We start from the raw sequence: 23,937 nt of genomic DNA, 5'->3' as shown, positions 1-23,937 counted from the left end.
CGCAGAGTACTTTCTGCTGCACCTTTGTTCCTGCCCACACCTGCTGCCATCGTTTTTGTGCTAAAAGAAAATCAATCAAGTTTTACTCATCGACTGAATATTCTCCAAACTCTGTCTCCCCTTCAGGCTTCTTGAAGTTTCGTGTTTACTCAGCAATCTGCACAGACTGAAGCCCAAAGCACCCGCTTGGCACTGGGAGAGGAATCTTTCCAGCAGATCAGTGTAATGTGAAAACGCATTTCAATGCACCTTATCGACCCTCTTTGGAGGCTGCAGTACCTGCACCATCAGCATGGCTGAGGTCTTTGGGGACCTACTTAGTTGCTTAATGTAAGCCAATTGATTTCAGTGAGCACCTGGCACCTGTGTACACTTTAAGATCTGGATTTTAAGGATCCCAAGTAGAGAACATAAATCAGCATCAAGTGTTCGCTGGTTTTGCGACTCAGCTGGAGAGGGAACTCAATAACCTCTTGCCAATTTGCTCAACTAACATTTCTTAAAATCTCTTTTTCTAATGGGGCAGAAAGAAAGAAAATCAAGAAGGCAGCAAAGGTAATAATCGCCGAATTTGCTTCTGGATTTTTTCCGTCTTCAAAATGGGAAAGTGTTACTGTCAAGGTTGATTCTGATTTCTTCTCAGAAACTGCCCACTGCCTCTTTCATGGACAGTGAGGAAATACAATGCAAATGTGAGCAGTTAAAATACCTCTACCTGAAGGCAACAAAATCAGATTGGTGTAGTAACTTGGTGACGTTTCTCTTCTTTTCCCCCCACCCTTCCTTAAACACCACTGCTATTTTACAGCAATAGAAATCCTTTTGGAGTCTGTAGCTGACTCGGAGCTACAGACCTTTACTACTGCCAGAAGAAGAAAAGGGGAGAGAGAGAGGTAATTTCTAAAGTGAAATTAAACTAACCATAAAATAAAATATTTCCAAAGACACTTAATTTCATGTCAGTTCAGAGGAGCCTTTTGGATTTAAGCCACCTAAAAATAAAATACTGAAGTACACACTTCAGGACTGTGTTTCTTTTAATACTCTGTGTGCAGTTCAGAAACCGTAAGGAAATGTAATTGGATCTTGTTATGCCTAAATTAAAAATCAGAATCTGCTTTGGAAATTATTGTAATAAAAGAAGAAACAATAGACTTTGCATAATTATTAATCTCTTGTAATAATCCTCAGCTGTATAGGTTATTTTCCAGAAACACAAGCAGTATCTTGCAGAAAAGATGAAATTTATTGGCTTGTTTTTCTTCTGTATGCTGATGAACATGCTAACAGGTAAGTTTACTGCTGAATTTATTCTTGCTTACTTTTTCAAGCAGCCAGAAATATTCTGTTACTAATACAGTATCTTCTATTTAGTATCAGTTACCACTCGCATATTAGTCACAGCTGGTCTGGCTGCTAGTTAAGAGTATTTGGTTTGTAGCACCAAGTGACTGCAAACAAGGAATTCCTTATTCAGTTGTTCAAGAAACAAAAAACACTTGGCTATACGGAGGGTCCTACGTTTGCATTAAAGAACTCATCTGCTTCTGGCTACACAGCAAACCTTTTATTAACAGTAAGTCCTTCTGTGCAGGAGCTGATACTGATGAGTTTCCTCTTTATTTACAGATGCCCGATCAATCCAGGATGGAGATGGTAATTCTTAATGTGTTTTTCTTTTCTTTGTACCACTAACGATTAGGAGAGTCATTTGTAACTCCCAGACCTGATCCTCAGCAGTGATTTTGGCAGGAACGCTTACTAACCTCCGTGGGCTGTGGAAGTACTTTCACTTAGTTCTGGTGGAGAAAGAAGAATGAATTTTTAGAAAATTATTTAAAATTTATTAAAAGGTGGCATATTAATGTCTAATAATAGAGCTAGTATACTTGCAGTCTTAAGATGAAAAGGGTCAAGTCGCTAATTCTGTTGTATAAAGTCATAACTGGAAAGCACCAGACTTATAGTAGAGATCTGAGAATTTTGTCCATCCTGAACAGTAATACATACAATGTGTGCCTGGTTACTGGTAAGAAGTACTGACTTTCACAACAAAAAGCTTAAAATTTACAAATTGCCATGAATCCAATTAAAGAAATGTTGGATTAAATCTCTTAGCACAGCTACCCTGTGGTTCATTTCAGTTTGTGTGATTAGTCCATTGGATTAGTGTTTGCCTTTGATTAAAAAAAGCCCTCAACATCCTAATGATGTTTACATTGGCTTATTGATGATTACATCAGTTAACCTCTCTTCGGTGTTTTCAGACAGAATTATTTCTGAAAATGAAGTTGCATAGAAACATCTGCAATAACAAGGTACTGCTATTGCTGGTGTACATCTCGGTTAGTGAAAACAGCAGGACAGCCAGCAGCATCCCAAGTGCAGACACACAAATATGCAGGGAGAGTATTGTAGCAGATATGGAAAGTAGAAATACTTATACAGAATAAGGGCTAATATGATTACTTATAATTCAAAACTTTACTCCCTATGTTCTATTATATTACCTTACAGCTCTAAAACCTTTTGAATTTATTATCTGTGTTTTCACACGTTTAAGTGTGCTATTATATTTGTGCACAGCAAATATTTCTGCAGCAACCTCTTAGATAGTCAGGAGAGCGTGTGTCAATCTAAAAATAAAATCTTGTTCAGGCAGTATCCTGTTGCTCTCATTACCAACAATTATGGTTTTCTTTCACACTGGGCCAAACAGCCGACTGCAAAGTGAATCTAAGGTCAGCTGGTATAAACAGGGAATTCTCTGCAGACAGCATTTGGCTGGTTCATTTGATTTGTTATATGCCATCTGTGCCTGCATGCTGCAAACTTTACTCCGTAAAATTAAGGTCTGACAATAGGATTGTTGAAGGTTCTTAATTCCCACTAAAGACCCCGGTCACAAGCTGAGCCTGGTGAGTGGAATGGTTCCCATTTATTTAAATGGGTTTTAAATCAAATCAAAATACTGGGTTTAGCTTTGCTGCACATAAAGACATTTGTAACTATGTGGTCTCAGCTAGTGCTTGTATGTGCTTCTCTGTTTGCCCAGATTTGGGCCCAAGGATGGTCAGCTCCTGCATTTTCAGAATTGATTTTGTTTTCCTGCTGAATCTGAAATCTTGTTTCAATAAGTATTTCACATTTTCTCAGATAATTCCTAGAACAGGCACAAATGCCGTAGCTGTCTTCCAAGTGGCAGTGCCTTTCCTCTCCATCTCCTTAGCCTGTTTCCTACGGCCTGCTGAGAAGAGGCACAACTTGTTGGTTCTAGGCAATGCTTGTGCAGCATGGACCCAGCCCCTGGGGATCTGGGGTGGATCCTGCACCCCCGGCTTCTACGGTACTCAGCTGAGATGGCAGGGGAGAAACTGTATGGCCCCTTCCCTGGCTCTGCCACCAGCAGTGGGGGGCTGCAGGGGCACAGCGTAGGTGATGGCGCCTCATTCCTTGTGGTTTTGTATTGGGCAGAGGAAATGGTGTGGAATGAGGAATAAAACGCCTTTCGATTGCAGTTCTTCCTGCAATCTAAATAGCCAGCAGCTTTCCAGAAATTAAAGCAGCCTGATGAATTCTTGAATTGCTGCAAATGCTGATGATGTCCTTCATTCCCGTGCTCCATCTTGTCGCACTCTGTCATTCCTGGTGCAACCGGAGCAGAGAACATCGGCTCCATCTCCTGCCGCAGGAGCTCCAGGGCAACCTACAGCCCCAAACCCGCTGGCTCCCAGGCCCACACTTTGAGCAAAAATGCTTCATATTATAGTATTCTGCAACACTTTTTTTTTTTTTTTTTTTTTTTTTTAGATCTCCACCAGGAATCGGTAGCTTTGCCGTACTGGCCCTTCTCATCCAATGACTTCTGGTCCTATGTGGAATATTTCCGGACCCTGGGAGCCTACAACAGAATTGATGAAATGGCCAGAGCCTTCTTTGCCCAGTTCCCCTTTGGTAGCCACCTTGGCTACCACGTACCTGACCATGAGCGCTAAATGCTTCCCTCATTTTTCTGGAGCTGGGGCCGAGCTGTTTAGGTGAATCCATGGCTGCCAGCCAGCGGCCCTCAGCCCTATTAATACTCCTAGCAGTCACACGTAGCACACTTCATGCTTTTTAAGGCTTTAAATGCTACTTAAATTAGCCTTTTTGGCAGTTTATGCTTTTGCACAAAATCAATAAACTCCTTGATTCTGTTGCATGGTTTCAGGAGGTTGTTTTTTTTACATGTAAAAAGCCAGAAAAACGCTCTCTGGGTGTAGGGTAGCTAAATGCCAGTCTACCCAGTCTGGTGGCTGGAAGGACCACCAGTATAATTCACAGCCGCATCCTTTGCAGGGTAAATGGTGCCCTCTTAGCAGTCCCTGGGCTACCTCAGCGCCATTTTCCTCACGGCCCCCGCCGTTGTCATGGCGAGGAGGGCGGGGTGAGCAAAATGGCGGCGCCATTTTGCTCACCCCGCCCTCCTCGCCATGACAACGGCGGGGCCCGCGCTCAGGGCAACCAGCGAGAGGGGACTCCTCCAGGCGCGCAGAGCGGCGCCTCGCTGGCCGGCCTCATAGCGGAAGTAGGCGCTGCGCGCCCGGAAGTGGTGCCGCTGAGGAGGCGAGCGGAAGTGTCGCCATGAAGCCGGCGGTGGATGAGATGTTCCCCGAGGGAGCTGGTCCTTACGTGGATCTTGATGAGGTGAGGGGGTGTTGGGGGAGCTGCCTGCGAGGATGGGGGTAGCTGGGGCTCCTAGGCGGGGCAGGGCCGTGCTGCCCGGCCGCGGCCCGGAGGCGCTCAGCGCCTGCTTTCCTAGGCAGGGGGAAGCACGGGGCTGCTGATGGACCTGGCCGCCAACGAGAAAGCGGTGCACGCCGACTTCTTTAACGGTAAGGGCCGCCGCGCTCCGGGGGTGGGCGGGATGACGGGGCCACCGCGGCGCCTGCCCGCCCGGCGGGGATGGTAACGCCTTGGGCCTGGCAGGTAACAGCGTCAGAAACTGAAGATTATCGAAACAAACCTCGCTTGGTTTCTCTATGACCTCATGTCTTTGGTGCCTGATAGTCGTTGAAGTTCTCACTAACCGCTCTTTTAGTGAGCGGTATCATAAAGAGCGCTTCAGTGTTAAATGATGCAGGTGGGAGTGATATAATTAACGTTTCTCCTCTCCTGGAGGTTTTAGGCGATTTAGCCTGTTAGTCACTAAAAAGAAAAATGCCTTAATCTGTTTGCATAACAAATAGCTTATATTAAACAGAGTGAATATGTGACAAAATGTGGGCAGAACTTTACAAAATTGTCTCTGGGTGTTACTACTTTATAGATAAATCCTTAATCTCTTAAGGCAGGCGTGCATATGTATCCAAAGGAAAACAAATAATTGGGGTTTGTAAATAAAACTTTGGGGCGTGTACACTTTTTGCATTTGAAAGTCAACTGTCTGCATGTAAGCATATACAGCCGCTTTTAGAGAGGCGAAGAGCTATGTATCTGAGCACACAGGGATAAAATATACACCACCTGACATTTGGTTACTAGAGTGTGTGTGGGGTTATGCTTCTTAAGAAGTGTATTTAGACCTTTCAGTAGTGAATTTCAGATATGTTAATAAGTCAGGTTGCTGCGGTGCTGTTGATGATCCAAATTGACAGTGGAACAAAGTAGATGTCTCATGTTGCTCAAGACCTAGAATACAGGAGAATAAAGAAGTTCAGGTTTGATATGCTCTCACCAGTTGTGAGGCACCTAGCTCTGTGTTGGAGCCAGCATATTCACGAGTAGGAGTAGGTATTTCCATAAAGTTCTGCCATCAAACTGTGGTATTACACTCCTTTGGTAGTTTAGGACTCTTCTAAATGAGGATTATTCCTCAGTTTATTTTATGGCATGTGTACATTGCATTCTGTAGAATTAAGACGTGGTTTCATTTATGTTGTTAAGTTATGGTCAATATATGAAGAAGATATAAAGCCAAGTAGTTAAGAGTACTTCCCAAAGATGACTAGAACAGCTGTGATTAGCTGGCCACATTTCACTAGTCTGAGATAGTTCTGAGAGAGTAATGTTATTAGCATGTTCACAGCAATGAAATGTTTTTTAAGGAAGCGATTTTTAACAGTAAATCACTAATGCGAATGTCAATCTGCAAAATTTATAAGCATGTGCCTGGATACTGTATCCTGAAGCCAGAATTCTGCAGAAGTGTCTACATCTGAGACTTGCTGCATGCATAAAGTTAGTACTTGTTTAGTTCTGGAGTCTGGGAATCGTGGCTGATGCACTCTGAATGCGATGGCTACTTAATGTGTTTATAAAAGCCTCTCCTTTGAAGCTTCACTTTGCTTTCATAATTTAATTGCAAAGCTTGTGTTGTAGAAGAGGTTTAATTTGTGTGTGCTGGAGAACGTAGATGTGGGTCTGCCTGCCTTCTCTGTCTCTTCCCACCCTGATGTTGCATTTCTGGTAACTGATGGTGCAGTAACTTTCTTTCACTTAATTCACTGTTATTTCTGTCTTTAATCCAAATAATGAAGAACTGCACTTGAGTATGTGCATATGTAACAATTGCAACTTTTAAGGTTAATTTTACCTTATCTTATTTTTCTGACTAGATTTTGAAGATCTCTTTGATGATGATGACATCCAGTGAACTTAGTTGTCCAGCTATGCAGTGCTGAGATGTGGATTTTTCTCTAGGATCGCCTGTGGTGCCCATTATTTATTAAAATAATGAAAACAGGAAAATCATGGGGGGTGGGGGGTGGGGGGGTGGAAACTGAATAAGCTGCTTGGGGAATATGAAAACCAGATGGTTAAATATAACTAAGGAGGGAATTGTGAACTGTTATTTCTAGGAAGCTGTGTGTAGATTTTTCTTAAAATTTTACTTGCTGATGTGCTTATCCAATAAAATAAATTAAAAAAAAAAAGTCTGTCTGGGATATACTTTGAAAGTAGATATTGCTGTGTTCTGAGCTCCCTTAGAGAACGATTTTTTTTTTTTTTTTTTAAATTAAATCATTCACTGTTACTTTTGGATATTATATAAAGATACAGTGGGGGATTTTGGTGCCAGAACGCAGCAGGGCATACTGCTGCCTAGAAAAGTTTTGTTCATCCCACAGGATAGGGTTATTGTTAGTTGCTGGTTCTGAGTAGTCTGACTCAGGTGAGTAGTTCTAGTTTTGTATTGTCATCTTGCTTGATCAAAATATGCAACCTACCTTCATGAAACTGGGTAGAGGGCAAATAATGCTCACAAGTCCAGCACAGCCTAAAACTCAAGGGTTTTCATCCTGGTAGGTTATAGTGACCCATTCAAGATAGGTATACCTAACACTTTTTTTTTTGTAAAGCTTTCCAGAAACTCTGTTTCATGTTAAAAAGCAGCATAAATAGTACTGCTGGCACTTGGAGTATGCTATGCCTGTCTGTAGGGAGGGAGCTTATGCTATGCGGTGCGTAAAAAATATTTGAGTTAGTGAAATTCCTTACAAAGAAAGCTGCTGAATTTCATGAACTGCCTTGGTGTGCAGCTTGCAGCTGATGTCACTGAAGCTACTTTGTGTACTTACTAGTTCTTGCTAACTAAACTTGCACTTAAATAACTGGTGTGGTTTTCTTCTCTCGGGGATGAAGTGAAATGAAAGGAATGTTCTTCAGAGTTGGAATGGGGTGATACCAAAGGTTGTAGCTGTCTGGAGCGTGAAGCTTTCTCCTTTGCAATAAGACTAGGTGAGGAGTTTGTATGTAGTTTCGTCTTTCTAAAGGGGGCTGTCAATGTGTAAGAACTTTCATCAGGAACTGTAATCCGTTTGAATCCTCTGTGCGATAGTATTAATATGGAAAGGCTTATACGGAGAACAAAATGTCCTTCAGCTTCACATTGTTTCTGTGTTATCATTTGTCAAGCCTCTCAGTCTAATTAGTCTGCAGGCAATCAACTGGTTGTCAGGAAATAATCACAAGATGTCAAAATCTCTAATAAAAATTGATTTAAAGGGCAATTGTCTGCTTTGGCCGTTTCATCTATTGAGCTTTGATTCCTGTACCTTTTGTGGAGATTGACACTGCTCATAATAGGTGTTTCTGAGTGAAAGAATGAGCCTGTTCTAGCAGCATTTTGCACGCATGTAGACTATATGCTATAGAGTATGAGCTGCTGGGTACTGCTCAGTATTTCAATGTGCCAGTAAAGGCTCTAGTCTGAATAGATTTATGGAGGTACTGAGGCTGGTGTCACGAATTGTCCCACTGACTTCAGTGGGACAGCTGGTAACACGTAAAGCTGACCTTCTGCCTGAGTCTTGGCAGGATAAGGTCCCAAGTGCTAAACTGCTTTAGGAGGAGTGTGGCCCATTGTGCAGCACAGATGAGAAGGCGTAGCTTCAAAACACTTTGAAATCAGCCTGTTCCCTTTGATATTCTGACAAGGCCGGTTTTCTGCAGGAAACTGCTAGCTGTCACAGTGTATTCTTAGGAATTAAGGATGTGTGGTCTATTTTGAGCTGAAAACAATCAAGCCATTGTGAAGGGGAAAAAGTTACCATGCTAAAGGAAGCTGGCTGTCATCTGGGTGTAACGTTTCTGCAGTGCCTCTTCGAAGCTGGCTACCAAGTTAGCAGGAGAATCCAGTGCTCCACTGCTTGTTGTGCGAGCAAGAAAAGGCAAGCTCAGACCTAGTGTGGTAGTAGTGGTTGGTGGTTTTGGGGTTTAACTTATTTACCTTCTGGGGCTTTAAAACAAAGGTTTTCTGTTTAATACTTCAATAATTGAAGTGGAAGGTATTTTTCTCAGTAAAGAGGAAATTGATTTTAGATGAATAAATAAAATTCTTCCTGCTTCCCCAGGGTGTTGGGAAGCTGGCAGGCATTTTCCTGCTCTCAATGTGCAGTTGTTCAGCACATGCTGGGCAGATGACACTGCAGCCCTGTTATCTGCAAGTCCCCCTGTCAGCAATGGGGCCGGACTGCGGGTGCCACACCAGGGCTCTTCTGGAAAAGCACTAGCACAGTGCAAGTCAGTCCTTGGCAGGAGAGGTGGCTTTGAGGGCAAGGATTTGCTTCCATGTTTTCGCTTTCAGATTTTATTTATTTATTTATTTATTTTTAGTTTGCCTTTTCATTTGCTGCAGTTGGTCTTTGCCAAGCAGCAGGGTCAGGATCCTGACCCAAATTATGACCTTTTTCTCAAGCTACTACAGGGAATTAGAGCAGAGGGAGAGAGGAGCAGTGTCTTTTAAAGCTTTTAAAATTGGCAGGTAGGGCCCTTTTGGCAAATGTTTCTTTCTTATTTGTTGAAAAGTCAGTTTGCATGTAGTAAATTTCCAGTCAGCTCTAATTTTAGTTGTTTGTACTGCTGGTCTGTAGCTGTGACATGTCTATATAAGCCTTATATATTCTTTTATGAGCTCATGTAAATTTATACCCTCTGGAAAGGGAAGACCTTATTTTGTATAATGTGAATAAACAGACATACAGCTGAGATCCTTGTGTATGAGGTGGGTGACTGAGCAAGGGAATACATATCAACAAGGGAATATGTCAAAGCACACCTGGGGCAGACAGGAGCTGCCCCTTCTAGGGAAGTCAAGAGTCGCCCTGGCCCAGCTGAGGATGCTTGGATGCTTGGCAAGGACACTTGTAGAGGGGACTCCTGTCACTGGATAGTGACTGTCCTGTGGGATAGCTTTCTGATCAAAGTGTGCCCCTGCTCCCAGCTCCCAATAAAGCTTGCTGAGCAATGTGCTGCTGTGGTCTTTTGATCTCCTGCTGCTTTGAAGTTGTCCCCCTTCTCTGTGTTTTACCTCGTCGGGGATGGCAGATTCATCTTGGCCTTGAAACACCAACCGAAACACACTACAGAACTAGAACAGCTTCTCTAGAAATCCCTGTCCAGGCAGCAGAGCAGCTGTGCTGTTCAGGCTCCTTTGGGCAGAGCACTGTGTTTTCACAGATGCCCAGAGGATCAGAGGGAGGTTTGTTGTTTGGGTGTGTTGGTTCATACTCCCAGTCCTTCCCTGCCTGACTCTAAGGGGTTTGAGGGGGGTTTCAGGTGGGATCTCCTGCTATCCCCTGCTCTGCCTCCCTTCCTGATGCTTCTTCATAATGTTGTCCTGCTTTATGGGAGGGATCTCACAGATTGCCTTGTGAGTGGGAATCCTCTGATACACCACAGGGGAAGAAATAGATGTTGATGTTTAATGATTCTATTTCATGGAATCAGCTGCACCTGCATGTAAGGAGGTGACATGACTGTCCTCAGCAGTGGTGTCATGCTGGACTGGTCTCCCGGGATCGGTCTAAGGATGAGCTGGGGTGAGTTTGCTGATCTACAATCCCATGGCAGACTGAGTCTTTCCACCATATACCTACATCTAGTACAAGCGTCATAAAAACACGTGGCAGCCTTGCTCCCAGGCTGGGTATGCTCAGGATTGGTTTCCTCCAGAGCATTTCAAAGGGTATGCTTTAAATCTGATGGCATTTCCTGCATGGAAGTACAATGGCTGATTAGCTAACTGTGGGACTTTATCCTAATTCCTCTGCCTTCTTCCATGCCAGAAAAAGCCTCTAGTGAGTTTATACTTTACAAATAAATAGAAGTCTTGCAAGCAATTTATCTCTTTCTTGTAGCGCTTCATGGTTTAGTGCAGCTGCTGTTTGTATTGCAATTAATTACTGGCACAAACGATTACGTGGGGTTGAGGCACAATTAGGATTAGCCTGTAATTGTGTTTAAAAGGGCCATGGATGCTTTCACAGATGGTTTTGCTGCTGGCCGGTCTTTCCAGCTGTAGCCATGTTATTTCTCCCTAATTGTTAGTGCAGTGACTTAAATCTTTCATTGGGGAGTGTTCTTGCTCTCTGCCTTCAAGAGAGCATGGTGCCTTCCTGCTGTTGTTCTCTGAGCAGCAATACAGGGAGGGAAGAGTCAAAACACGGCTGTCAAGATCAAAGGAGCCGAGTGCTCCCTTTTATAATCTGCCCTAATTAAAAATCGGCAAATGAGACCTCATTCTTGGTGCCTTCAACATACTGGTTGCTAATAGGAGGTGCTGGTGATGTTTATGCCCAGAGGCCTCCCATTTGTGTGCCTGCAGCAGTACATTAGTTTCTCAAGGGAAAACCATCCATTTAACTTGCCACAGCTAGACAGCCAGTAAACAGCCAGACCTAACTTTGTACTAGGCATCTGTCATCAGGACTGATTAAAAAAAAACGTAATGAACTAAAACATTTAAGATTGTTGGGCAGCAGGTGATTCTGTGCCCTTTCAACATGTCAGTGTCATTCTTGGCTCTTTTGTTACTAGATAATTGTGTGTTCAAAGCATTGTGCAGTCCCAGGCCTTGGATACGTGGCTATTTTGGCCAGGTTTTCCTATCCCACAGGTTTATGAAGCTTGGAGGGAGAGTAAAGCCACAGCAACTCAGTAATGGAAAAAGGCTGGATTCCTTAGGAACTCCCCTGAGCTCATCCCCCAGCACCTCATTACCCTCCCAAAGCCTATTTGCAGCTCTCCCCTAAAAGCTGCTTACGGCCAGTGTGGTCACCTGTGGCTCCCTGCCCTTGGGCTACTGCGGTCAGCCTGGCTGTGTGCTCCTGGCATGGCAGAGCCAGGCTGGTGACACCGCTACCACATGCAGGGAGGTGGGTGGCTCCTGGACTCTGAGGGACGCTGGGGCTTGCAGCCTGGTGGGGTAACTGCTGGTGGTGCTCAACTGCTGCTTCTGAAGCTTGTCAACATGTTTTTGGCTTGTTGAGATGCCTGGGCAGCCTCAGGGGGCAGTAACGGAGGTGCTAGGGGCAGCTTCAGGGCTCGCCCGGGCTGCAGTGGGGCAGAGGGGTGGCTGCTGAGAGGGGGTGCCTCTGCCTGCCCTGCCCCTGGGCTTGCTTTGCTGCTGGGGGAGCATTTATAGCCTAGGATTCAAACCCAGAGGTTTAACCTTAAAAGCGTGTTTGAAAATGTCCTGTAAAGACAGAAGTCCGACCATGGCTCTGGAAGAGGAGCTGGGAGGAGGCTTATGCCGGAGCTGCTTTGCTGCCCTCGTGCCCTGTCGCAGCCCTGCCCTGGGTTACTGCATTTACAGGGTGATAAAGAGGCTATATGTTTAACGATAAGATAAAAGATCTTATGTACTAATATAGACCATTCTTGTGGACCTTTGTGATCTTGTGGTCTGTGATAATGTGTATGTGTGTACATATAAGACACATTCTGCTCATATATGAATATAGCAGTGACTGCAATATTGGGTAGCACAGCCCTGAGCACTCCCATCCTGATAGCTGGGGCGAGGGAAGACCCAGGACCAAAACCAGAGCCAGGCTTTGAAACAAGGACTTCCAGGCTGGGTCTCTGCTGCTTGTTTTGGTCCTTTGTGTAGCCCTCTGCCATCCCACCACCGTGGTGGTGAAGAGGCCAGCCAGGAGTCGATGGTGACCCTGAGCCTTTCCTGGGTGGCTGGTCATCTGCCATGAGGTCCGATGGCACCTGTGAGCATACCGAGTGGAGTGTGGGATGATGTTGAGGGCAAGCAAGCATGTGGGGTTCAACAAGGCTTTCCCACAAGGGCCAGCAGTCCCCCAGTTTCTAACACACACCTTGTTTCTTGCACTGCATCCGTGGCAACTTGAGATGGGAGATGCCGTTGGTCCAGGTGGAAGTGACATTGATACAGCTCATGCTGGTGATGGGGCAGTTGTTGGGGGGTGCTAAGAAATCCTGGGTTCTGCCTGCCCTGACCTAAAGCAGATGGCATCAGATCTGCTGGCAGTGTGAAAAGCCATGTCTCAGCCTCTGAGTCCTGGTGCACAGGACAAAACTCTAAGTATATGTGCTCCCGCTGCATGGCAGCAAGGAAAGGAGTAATTTGTTTTGCCTACCTCTTGGGAACTAGTCTTTAAATTAGTATTTCCTCCTAGTGTTCATCCCAAATGCCTCTTAGCAGTTTGGTTGTTTCAATTCTCCCTGCCTTCAGAAAATCCATCTGAAAATATTTGGAAAATAACACTGCAAAAGCTCTGACTTGCTCCTTTCAATTTAAGCTTCTTATGCCATTTGATCCAGCAACTGCTTCATTTTTAAATCTCCTTTTGTTCATGGATTATTTTTTTGGCTGCTTTTTTTTTTTTTGTTTCCTTGTTCTCTTCACATTAATTCACACAATAGGAGCAGGGTTTTTCCCAGCTCTCTGATTTCAGCATGATCAGACTGAGCATCAATTTAGCCCTTGCTAAATCTAATATGCTTGAAGCCTCGCGGGCCAGTGGTGGCCCTCTCTCTGGCTGGCCAGGCAGGGTGGATTCAGGCACAGTGGTTTTGGGGAAACAGTCTGGAAACCAGAGCTCATCTTAATGTTAAAAGGAGGCAATACCATGTGAGGTGGTGAGATGCTGAAGCCTTGATGAAACAGAGGGTGGGGAGTTTCTTGGGAAAGCAAAAGGGGTGTATGTGTGTGCTTGCCAGCTCAGGATGCCCCCACCGTTCTGGAAAAAAAAAAAAAAAAAGAAATTTCCTGGGCTGCCTGGAGAGGCTAGGAGAATATCCCTTTCTTTAATTCCTACCCAATGATGCACACAAAAATGTGGGAGCATTCTCATTGAGAGAGTTTTTTATTGTTATTATTTGTAATGTGGTAATTCACTGGAGCATAGAAAATGCCGCTGTTGGAAGTAATTTCAGTTGAAGCTCTTAGTGCTGTTTTGTGCTTGTAATAATGCATTAGCTCTGATCTGTGTTAGCTTGTTCTGAAGCTTAATGGGAGTCTTCTTTGAACGTATCTGAGAGACCATCAGACCCTCTTAGCTAAAAGTCAAGCAAGCTCCTTGGAGAGCAGTTTGATGGGATTGCTACTAATTCCACCCTTAATGCTCTTCTCCCATTAAGGCAGCCCTGCCGAGAGCTGGGGCAGGTCCCAGGGGTGTTTGTCCCAGGAGCCCGTTCCACATGGGAGGTTGCACCACCATCTGAAGCTCTGCCCAGCTGGTGTGCAAACCATTGCTTATGGCACTTATGGTGTGGAAAAGTAGAAACACAGTTGCTGAATCTCAACTTCTGACTGCACTTGGGAGCTGTTCAGAGGGGAGATGGGACAGGATCCTGCCAGCTTGCAGATGGAAACTGTAAGATGCTGTTAGTGTGCCCCATGCTGGTGGCCTCTGGGCTAAACAAGTACTTGTGCCATTACTTCCAGCACCGGGTGAGTGATTTGGGAAGGTGCACCTCCACCCCAATGTCCCCTCTGGCCACCAGCTTTGAGGGACCTTCTGCTCCCCTTCTGCAGGGGAGCTGCTGACATTTCTGAGCATCACAACTGTGCAGCCAATATATCTGTCATCACCTTGGGACCCACAAATCCCCGTGGTCAAGAGGCTGCTTTTGTTGTGTGGCCTCACTGGCATTCATAAGACTTTTCAGATAAATCAAAGGAGAAGATCCCTGCCCTGAACTAACATGCTCTCTACATTAGAGATAATGATGGGGATAAACATAAAAGGAAAATCAATGGATTAAAATCAATGAAAGTTAATAATGTGAATATATTCAAAGATCTGGGCTAAAGAAGGGAGACAAGAAACCATGGGTGGAAGTCAAAGGCCCTAGCAAGACAAGGAGTTAAGATGGAAAATATGGAGCCATCTGTTTCAGCTGAGAAGAGCAGAGATGGCTTTTGTGAGTAGCCTTCTTTCTCTCCTACTCAAATTTTAAAATGCTGTCTAAAATGCGTACCATTGGTTTAAATGGATTTAGTTGGTTAAAAAAAAAAGAAATTTAGAATGTGGTATTTAAATGTAACCGTTTTTTCTCTTATCACTTGTAAACTCAGAAAAAGGTTAGGCCACCTTGAGAGCTACTCTTTCGTGATATGGCAGGAGCGGTGTTTGACTTTGGGCCCAGGTTTCCACACGGAGAGCAAGAGCAGAGGTAGGAGTGAACTCTTGGTCCGGTGGAAGTCACTCATGTGTAACCTCACTGATTTCACAGGAGATAGGGTCCACCCTTGGCAATCATTGCCCCCACAAAAGGGCATTTTCTGGTAAATACAGTATAGCTATAGCGCCAGTGCCCCAGGACGCCGTCTGGGGTTAAGCCACCTCATCCTTTCCCATGCAGCACCCCCTGTTTTAATGGACATCCTGGTCTGGGTACAGGAGAAAGCCCATGAATGTAGAATCATTGATGTTGTCGGCGTAGACACCATTGTTATCCCCCTCCCCGTACACCTGAAGCCAGACCTCGTCCCCAGTGTTGAGGTGCAGCAAGACGGAGCCACTAGCTTGGTCAACATTGTTTTTCTGGAACTGGTCATAGGTGAAGATCACTGCCTTGTCCTTCTTGTAGAGGCTGACCTTGACGTCCGTCAGGTAGACCGTCAGGTGGTAGGCGAAGTAGTACGTGCCGGGGATGTTGCAGAGGAACTTGCCGGTGCTGGCGTCGTAGTGGCTCTGCTCGTTGTAGAAGATCTTGCTGAAGCGGATGGGGACATTGGGGTGGGGGGCTCGCTCTGTCAGCCCCACGCTGAAAGCAGAGCGGTGGACGAAGGCAGCTTCACCCTTCTCCCCTTTCTGCCCAGGGTATCCGGGAAATCCTCTTGGCCCTTCCAGCCCTGGGATTCCTATTGCACCTGGGTCACCTTTAGGACCTTGCATACCTGGGGGACAGAGCGGGGACAGGGAGGGGTGTTTGCACTGTGCCAGCAGCTGCTGCCCACCAGCCTGAAACGCAGAGGGAGCAGTGGCATGAGGGTCTGCTCAGCAGCACAGAGCTGAGGAAAGACTGGATGAACTCAACACCCCCCATGAGCTGTGTCAGCGAGTGGAAAGCCCACCCGCTCCCCCAGCTGTGTGCAGAGCTGCCAAAAGCAGCATGTCTGCAAAAACATCATTAATTGGAAAAACCACCACCAGACCAAACTCTTTGACTTGGGTTGTGGAATCTCCAACCCTGGAGATATTCAAAAGCCATCTGGCCAAAGATTAAGCATGAACCCACCAGACAGGAGCCCTGCCAGGGCTGGGCCTGGCAGCTGGGGCTGCCCATGGGCTCCAGCACTGATGTACCCCCTGTTCCTCACCAACCTTCCTCTCCTTTCTCTCCCTTTAGTCCGTCTCTTCCGTCTTTCCCATCCCGGCCAGGGAGCCCGTTGTGGCCGGGGTAGCCGGGTGCTCCTCCCATCCAGTTGGCACATGGTGTTTTGGGGTCGGGCTGGAGCTCGTCAGCAGCCCCCTCTGTGCAATGGAGGGCCACCAGCAGCAGTGAGCAGAGAAGGAAGCCTGCTGGGCCCCTCATCCTGGGATCCTGATATGGACAATTGCTTTGTTATCTTTAAAGGTTAATGGAGGGGAGAAGTGAACAACCCCCCCACCCCTGAATAACAGAGAGGCACAGGAGACTAAGTTTGAATCAGCGTATCTGAAGGGCAGCAATTCTGCTTGCCCCAAGGGCCCCTCAGCATCCAGCGTGGTGCTGGTGTGAGCTCCACGAGCCGAGCCGGGAAGGGGCCCTGGGAGCAGTGCTCAGTCCGGGAGCACAGCCGATGTGGAGGAGCAGACACCAGAGCTGCTCCCCCGGCACTCGCCAGCTGTTTGCATGGGCACAGCTGCAGCTCAGGACCGAGCCTGGCAGATGCCAGGGTATCTGTGCTGATTCCTTCACAAAAGCGTTGCCCCATTAACCACGATGCGCTCTAACTCCCGCCTGGCCCATTGCAAGTCCAGGTCTGGCAGAGCCTGGCTCAGAACCTCCAGCACCCTGGAGCTGAGCAGGTGGTTTGTCACAGCATGTCCACCCCGCTAACCTGGGTCTGTGTAATGTGAGCAGAAACCGCAACCAGGCTTTCTGTCTCCTTTCAGCGACTGTATGAAATGATAAAACTGTTTTTTCTCACCCGAGTTATGCTTTTGGATTATGGGAAGACAAGTTGTGCAGCATTTAGGCCCTGCAGGGTCCTATTTTTCTTTAATCTAGTTGCCTTGTTTGTCAGCGCAATTAGTGCGGCTCCCCAGCACCAGGATGGTGGTGATGCCCTATGGACAACCTGGGGCTTTGTTCTGATGCTCCCAGAAAACTGTGGGACCTTGGCGGGCTTTGGGTCAGGCTTTTAAGAAACAGTTATTTTAGAATGACTATTGCGTGATACTGCTCCCCAGGCGGAGATTGTACCCTGGAACAATAAAGATATCCTGTTATGAGGATTGTAAGTGGCATAATAGGTGATAAAAAGTGAGTAACGGCATGGCCATTAGAATCCCTTAGCTCAGTAATTTCCAAGAAAAATAGTATTTCAGCGCAAATCCTCTGCAGGGTTGATTTTCCTAGGCAAGCTATTTAAATGTCATATTTTAAATAATGTCTTATTAGCTCTCGTGTAATTGCTTCAAAGGAAGCCAAATAAATGTGCTAGTTTTGGCTGGGGTAGAGTTAATTTTCTTCCTAGTAGCTGGTGTGGGGCTGTGTTTTGGGTTTGTGCTGGGAACAGCGTTGGTGACACGGGGATATTTTCCTGACTGCTGAGCAGCGCTCACACGGAGCCAAGGGCTCTTCTGCTCTTCACCCCACCCCACCGGCGGGGACATGGGGGGGCACAAGGAGCTGGGAGGGGACGCAGCCGGGACAGCTGGCCCCACTGACCACGGGGATATTCCATACCATGAGATGTCTGCTCAGCAATAAAACTAGGGGGAATGTTGGCCAGGGGGCCGCTGCCTGAGGCTTGGCTGAGCATCGGTCAGTTGGTGGTCAGCAGTTGTTTTCATTTGCATCACTTGTGGGTTTATTTCTGTCTTCGTTATTTTCCTTTTCAGTACAAATTGTTATTTTGTTTCAATTATTAAACTGTTCTTATCTCAACCCGCAAGTTTTCTCACTTTTACCCTTGCAATTCTCTTCCCCCATCCTGCTGTGGGGGGTCCGAGTGAGGCTGTGTGGGGCTTAGTTGCCAGCTGGGCTTAAACCACAACAGTAACAAAGAAGTGACCATGATTCCAGGTTTTGCAGGATATTGGGGGGGCTTTGAAGAAAACTTCAGAGCTCTGCTTAATAACTTTGGTGGGCAGTTCTTAACCCATATAATCAGGGAACTTCTAACCGTGCTCGCCTTGCCGGGCTCCAGCAAGCCAGCAGCCACCGGCAGCCTGCGATGGGGCCGGGGCTCGCAGGCAGTTTTGGGGGCTGAGGGTGCCAGGGGGTTCAGCAATCGCAGCCTGGAGCTTAGGCAGTGTACCTGCATCTCTGTGCTTTGGGAAGCAAAATGCCCCTTTGCAACAAGGATGTAGCAGCTGTCCATGAACCGGGGTGGACAAGTGAAATAGATCTCTATGAATCCTGAAAGTCTCTTTGTTAGGCGAGCGAGGGTGTGCGTATTTTGGCACACTGTGACATGGCCACTTTGCTGTGCCCCAGCCGACAGCATTAAGCAGAGGGACCCCTGTCCCCCCCGCCTGGGTCCCCTCCAGCTCGGCTACATGCATTCACCCTTCCAGAATCAGCACAGCCTGTTTGGGGACATCTAACTGCATTAAAACATGCTGGCATTCAATAACAATCTGCTTCGGAATTGTTTCTTGAGCTGTGTTTTGGTGATTGCGTTGGGGTTAGTTCCGCTTTCTCATATGCTGCCTAGAACTTAAATATCATTCAAAGTTTAGCAACGTGTGCCCCACAGCCAGGTCTTCTGGTAGTGTGAAATAAACCCCTACTTTAAGGTCAAAAGTGGCACAAATCTGCGGCATCCCGAAGCAGGGCTGCTGGGAGCTTTCCCGGCAGTCGCCTCTCCAGCCTGCTCCGAAGTGCTTGAAGCGATGCCCGTCCCACAGCATCCCTACACGGCTCTTCGCTGCAGATACATCACACCATCTAGTTTTCTGCTTTCTCGTAAGAAAAGTGTTGTGATATGCAAATAAAAACCTACTTCTGTTGCGACAGTTTGACTCAGACACAGGTGGTTTGCTTGTCTGAGAAACTAATCCTCTGGCGTACATGTTTCATACAAAGGCAAAGTTCTAAGCTATGTCTGCTAGCTCTGAGTTTAAACTCTGCTTTAGGTATGACGTCCCTTTAATATATCTTTCCCATTTCTGACTGTCTTTCCATCTGATGCTCAGCAGTGTAACGTGAAATAATCTGATATATTTGAATGTCAGTTGTACCTTTTGGACAAGTAACAGATGAACTAAGTACTCTTGGTGGCTTTCAGTTATTCCCTTGGCAGCTACTAGATTAAAAGATCATATGCATTATATGAAATTGAGCTCCTTATCAGCCAAAATCCACATATCCATAAGAACAATGCTATTCTTCAGTGCTACATAGTGATTCGGGCCACGATTCAGATTTTTTTAACATTCTGAATAAAATTAAAAAATAATTTTCACATAACACTATATAAATATTATGTATTTCTATATCTATTAAAAAAAACCCACAGCACCGCACAAAACACAGAGCAAATAATCCAACTGTTTTCCCACTCCAGTATTTCCTTCAAAGGGTATTAACCAGGGGTTTGGCTTATTTTGATCTTTTTATCTTTTTGTAATTTACTTGTAGCATAGTTTTTGCTGACATTCTGGTGGTGACTTGCTCCAGGGGGCTTGCACCTTACACCTGGGTGGTGCAGGTTTCTGGCAAGGAGCTGGTCCTGCTCTGGGAGATTTGGATCAAATCATCCCTCTTCCCAGGAGTCTTTGAGGAAAGAGGTGAATTGAAAGGTGCCGGTGCAGTACTCCCTGTTTCAGCCGTGTGGTTTTTCACTGTTCCTGACTACTTTTGATTTAGGAGTTTTGATCTCTAAATAGTGCTTCCAAAAACGGGAGTATGAATCTAAGGCAGATCGGCTATTCTTGGTTTAAAATGCTCTCTGACTATTCTGTGGATAAGTCTAAGAAAGGAAACTTTGTGCAAACAGAAAAGTCTGTCTGGTTCAGCCCAAAAGAAGAGAAAATCCCGAACTTAGTAAGAGGGGGGGGGTGTGGAAAAAAAGTCATGCTTACCAGCTGCTTGCAGTCCTGGTTGGCTTGCTGCAGTCTCTTTAGAAATGAATTCCGGCTACCACATCGCTATCCCTAAGGGCACGGAGAGCTGTCAGCTCAGACGCTGCATTTTCCATTTGCTATTGCGCATGCTGACCTAAAAGTTGGGTTTTCCCATTAATTTTTCCTGGCCATCACTTAAGTTTTGGACCACTTATATAATTCAGTCACACTGGGATAGCTTGCGAAGAGAGCCTTAATGGGGAAAGGATGGGTTTGGGTGCTTGATGGGAGCTGAAGGAGCAAGGGTTTGCTGGAGATGCCCATGGAAATCCTGCTGGCCCAGGGCTGGGCTGGTACAGCACGAGCTGCTGCTCTGTGTATGTTGGGAAACATCAGCAGCTGATGGAGAAAGTGTGTCTACAGCCTTGCATTAATGTGCTCAAACGGGTTTTGTCCAATGTCTTAGTAAACGAATTATTGTGTGAGAAGTTTTGGCTTCTCATTTGGATGGCAAGAGCCATTCCTGCCCAGAGGCTGCCGCCACACCGAAGAAGGGCAAAGTTGCCCGAGGGGAAGGGCAGCGCTGGGGGGTGAGTTTCGCCTTAAGGCAGCCAAGCATGTGCCAGCGCTATCCTAAATCCCTGGAGTAATTTCAGCCCCATGGGTGGCTTTCAGTCTATCACACATTTTGGCTTTAGGTCAAAACAAGTCTTTTTTTCTCCCTGTGTCTCTCTCCATCCAAAATGGAGGTTGAACCTTGGAGAGCAGAGGCTTTGCTCCCCAGCCACTCTGGAGCAGTTCAAGGTTAGCTAGGCGGGACCTTGGCAAACCTGGGCATGCAAAATCAGACCAGGAAAAAATAGTGCATTGTGTGTTGTTGCAGCTGGGTGTGGGGACCCAGTGTCAGGGGGCTGGTGGCCTTAGGAGTGGGGAAACACATCCAAGCAAATGTCAGCAGGACAGTTTCCCAAATTACTGAGTTGTAAAGGCCCGGCTATCTGGAAGGACTAAAAGGATGTATAAATGAACACACAAATAATTCCTTATTTGTAGAGCTAGGAGTCAGCAAGGGCGAGTCTCCCTGAGGAGAAGGGTGCAGAAGGGAGGAGCAGCAGGACGGCCGCTTGCTGCCTGCCTTATTTTGGTCAAGCCCTTAGTCCAGCATTTGAAGAATTTGGTATTTATTTTTTTTTAATGATGTTTTTTCCATGGAGTGTTGGGACTTAAAACAATCCCTCATGCAACCCCAGTAAAATACGACAGAGATCTAATTTGATCTGTTTTTTTCTTATAAATGTGATTTTCTAGAGCCATGTGTGTGTTTGTTGCATGTGATGCCAACGTTTCTGTTGAACTGTCATCTCCTGAGCAAGGAATAGAGGAGCAGGATCTCAGAACTGAAGCAACAACTTTTTTTGCAGTGGAGACGGAAGGTGTTTGGCTGCCTCTGCCGGGGGTGTGAGCAAGACAAGGCTGGTTTCCCTGCCAGTTCTCGGCTTGAACCCCAAAATGTATGACTGGGGCATTCCTTAGGCTTCCAGGATTTGTAAGTTGGACCTGACTTAAACAGGCCATGCTGCAATTACCTCATGGCCTTTCAGCGTAGTTGTTAGGAAAATACCACAGTGCTAAATCTTTCAGTGGTCCATCAAACAGCCTCCCAAATATTATCCCTGCCTACCAGAAGAGGGGTGGACCTTTATCTCTGGGGGTACAACCAGGTGATACAACCCCCAGTGCACTCGCGTGGGGTTATGTCCTACACACGGTTAGCGGGTTGGTGCTGGCTCCAGCTGCCGCAGCAGAGGGAGATATTGTACAATCCAGTGAGCTACATCTGGCTGTGGGATGGGAAAACAAAACACCCTTTGGTCTGTCTGGTGACAAGCGAAACCTGCCACCAAAGGTGGACGGGATCGGCAGGGCCTGAAGCTGCGGTGTGCAGAGGCAGCAGCTCTGCTTGGGGCTGGGGGGTCTTTTTGGCACACAGAAAGCTGCTCTGCCCAAGTCCTGCAATACCTTTGCCACTGGGTGCCCTGGTCGCCAGAGCTCCGGTGTGGGATGTGCTGCCTGTATCTAATTCGCCTACAAACCTTGTGCCGAGCCTGACCTTCTTTTCTCTCTTGGATCTGATGCAAGCCTGCAAATATGAAAAATACAAACCCAGCTTGATGGATTGTGGTTCGCAGCTTTCACTAAGAATTAAAAATAAGCAGAAAGTTATATTTAGCCACCTATAAACAGGAATTAAATAGAGCAGGAGGCTGGTTATCAACTGTGCTCCACCAGCAGAGTCACGATCCCCACTGGTGTGATTTGAGGGGTGAAAAGCTGCTTTGGCAGCAGGGAGGTTGGGATGGCTGCCTTAGGGGCCTGGCTGGCCCCATGGGCAGGATCTGTGCCATGGGGGATGGGAAAGGAGCCCCCAGCTGCCCACTATAGTCCTCCCTGAGAAGGGCTGAGCCAGCAGCACCATGGAGCCCAGCCCATGGGAGCCCTTGTCCCCCCCAGTGGTCCCTTCCGGGGCTGCTGTGGGCCCCCCAGTCCCAGGGCTGGGGCCCCTCTGCCGGAGCTGTCCCCTGCCCCGGCTCGCTGTCCCTCCGGGATGCCTGGCCATTCCTTCATCTTTCTGCTGGCCCTGGATACCGCACGTCCCAGCAACAACACACATTCCCCACTTTGCTAAAAATGGCAAAAACAGTTTAGGCCATTTAACGGGCTGGCTGACAGGCTGTTACATGCTGTTCTGGTGCTGCCCCAGGCTGCGCGCAGCGGGGGGACCGCAGCCGCCGTGCCAGGGGTGCTGCTGGCTCTGGCCCCGCGCACCGTTGGCAGCCGTGCCCGAGCTGGCTCACCCCTACGCTGCAGCCCGGCCGAGCCCGCTCCTGTGGCCAGGCAGACCCCCTGCCTGTCCCCACCACTGCCCCCCAGGCACCTGCACCAGGGGCAAGACAGCGGTGAGCACTGAGGAGCCAGCTCCAAAGAAGAAGCGGCCAAATGGCCTTTAGCGCTGGTGCTGCCGTCAGCCGGGACCCTGCCCCGCGCTGCCATCCTTCACCATCCTGTGCATCCATCGTTGTGTGCCCAAACCCTTCCCTGTGCAGCATTGCACTTCCCTCTAGTGGCTAATTATTCATGGGAAAGAGGAGCTCTCTCCCTGCGGGCAGGCTGGAGGGTGTCCGCCTGGTTCCCCGTGCCCTTGGGCGCTGCTCGGCCCCTTCTCCAGCAGCCTGGCTCCTTCAGGGTCACCGGTGGGTGCCCCTGGCGCAGCAAAGCATGGGGCTGTGCGGCCGTTCGCCTCCCCCGCGGTGCCGGTGGGGAGGCACAGGGACCACCAGCCATGCCTGTGACGAGCTCATGGAGCTTGATGTTCCCACTGGATTGTCCTACATGAGCACGGGGAGGCAGCTCAGGCCCAGGGACAGGCAGACCTGGCGGGCTGGGGGGGGGGGGGGGGTCAGGCCAGCCTGCGGGAGGGGCAGTGGCTTCTTGGGGCCACGTGGAAGCCCAGCTGGCTGTGCCTGGCAGGTTGCTCACCCAAGAGGATGGCAGTGCGGGATGGGTGGTGGAGGGGACGGGAGCCCCACAGGTGCCTGCCATGGTCGGGATCCTGAGCCAGCATTTGGGGGCCACCAGAAGCCAGCAGGGAGGAGGGGGCGTGCGCTGGCCCTCCCCTGGCTGTGGGACCATGGCACCCGCCTGATGCACTTTACATTTGCTTGGTGAATCCGGTCTGCTCCTTGCCAGCAGGGTTACCGATTTCTCGGGCTGTTTCACATGGACAAACGGGCTCTTTTCTTGCCGGCACTGGGCAGCTGGGGCACAACAGCTCCTTGCCGGGCTCAAGCAGCAGCGCATTTCTCTGCTGGGTGATCGCAAATAAACTTCCCCGGCCTCAGGGGATCCCTGCTTGGCTCCTGGTGAGGGATCTTGGCGCAGCAGGGTTTCTCATGCCGAAAGGGACATTGAGACACAT

At 47.5% G+C, this 23,937-nt stretch overlaps 3 protein-coding genes across 5 annotated transcripts; 2 read left to right on the top strand and 1 right to left on the bottom strand.

Moving 5' to 3' along the window:
• Nucleotides 1-754: 754 nt before the first annotated feature.
• Nucleotides 755-4,198, top strand: OTOS (otospiralin). Of its 2 annotated transcripts, none has more exons than XM_056358964.1 (4): nt 755-893; nt 1,200-1,290; nt 1,630-1,656; nt 3,811-4,198. In XM_056358964.1, the coding sequence occupies exons 2-4, from the start codon at nt 1,239-1,241 to the stop codon at nt 3,993-3,995; spliced, it is 264 nt and encodes an 87-aa protein (XP_056214939.1). In that variant the 5' UTR covers nt 755-893; nt 1,200-1,238; the 3' UTR covers nt 3,996-4,198. The 2 variants fall into 2 exon arrangements, with proteins under 2 accessions (XP_056214939.1, XP_056214938.1); XM_056358963.1 differs by having other exon boundaries at nt 761-893; nt 1,192-1,290.
• A 336-nt stretch (nt 4,199-4,534) lies between these two features.
• On the top strand, nt 4,535-6,914 carry COPS9 (COP9 signalosome subunit 9). Its single transcript, XM_056358965.1, has 3 exons — nt 4,535-4,686; nt 4,802-4,874; nt 6,597-6,914. The coding sequence occupies exons 1-3, from the start codon at nt 4,624-4,626 to the stop codon at nt 6,632-6,634; spliced, it is 174 nt and encodes a 57-aa protein (XP_056214940.1). The 5' UTR covers nt 4,535-4,623; the 3' UTR covers nt 6,635-6,914.
• A 6,329-nt stretch (nt 6,915-13,243) lies between these two features.
• On the bottom strand, nt 13,244-20,135 carry ADIPOQ (adiponectin, C1Q and collagen domain containing). 2 transcript variants are annotated; one of them, XM_056359144.1, is made up of 3 exons: nt 19,980-20,135; nt 16,068-16,287; nt 13,246-15,640 (listed from the first exon to the last, which is right to left on the bottom strand). In XM_056359144.1, exons 2-3 carry the CDS (start codon nt 16,276-16,278, stop codon nt 15,114-15,116), a joined length of 738 nt encoding a protein of 245 aa, XP_056215119.1. In that variant the 5' UTR covers nt 16,279-16,287; nt 19,980-20,135; the 3' UTR covers nt 13,246-15,113. The 2 variants fall into 2 exon arrangements, with proteins under 2 accessions (XP_056215118.1, XP_056215119.1); XM_056359143.1 differs by lacking the exon at nt 19,980-20,135 and having other exon boundaries at nt 13,244-15,640.
• Between the last annotated feature and the right edge of the window lie 3,802 nt (nt 20,136-23,937).

This window comes from Falco biarmicus, chromosome 13 (genome assembly GCF_023638135.1).
Source record: "Falco biarmicus isolate bFalBia1 chromosome 13, bFalBia1.pri, whole genome shotgun sequence".
Classification (NCBI taxonomy): domain Eukaryota; kingdom Metazoa; phylum Chordata; class Aves; order Falconiformes; family Falconidae; genus Falco; species Falco biarmicus.
Note: the sequence above shows the minus strand (reverse complement) of the source record. Positions and strands in the feature narration are given on the sequence as shown.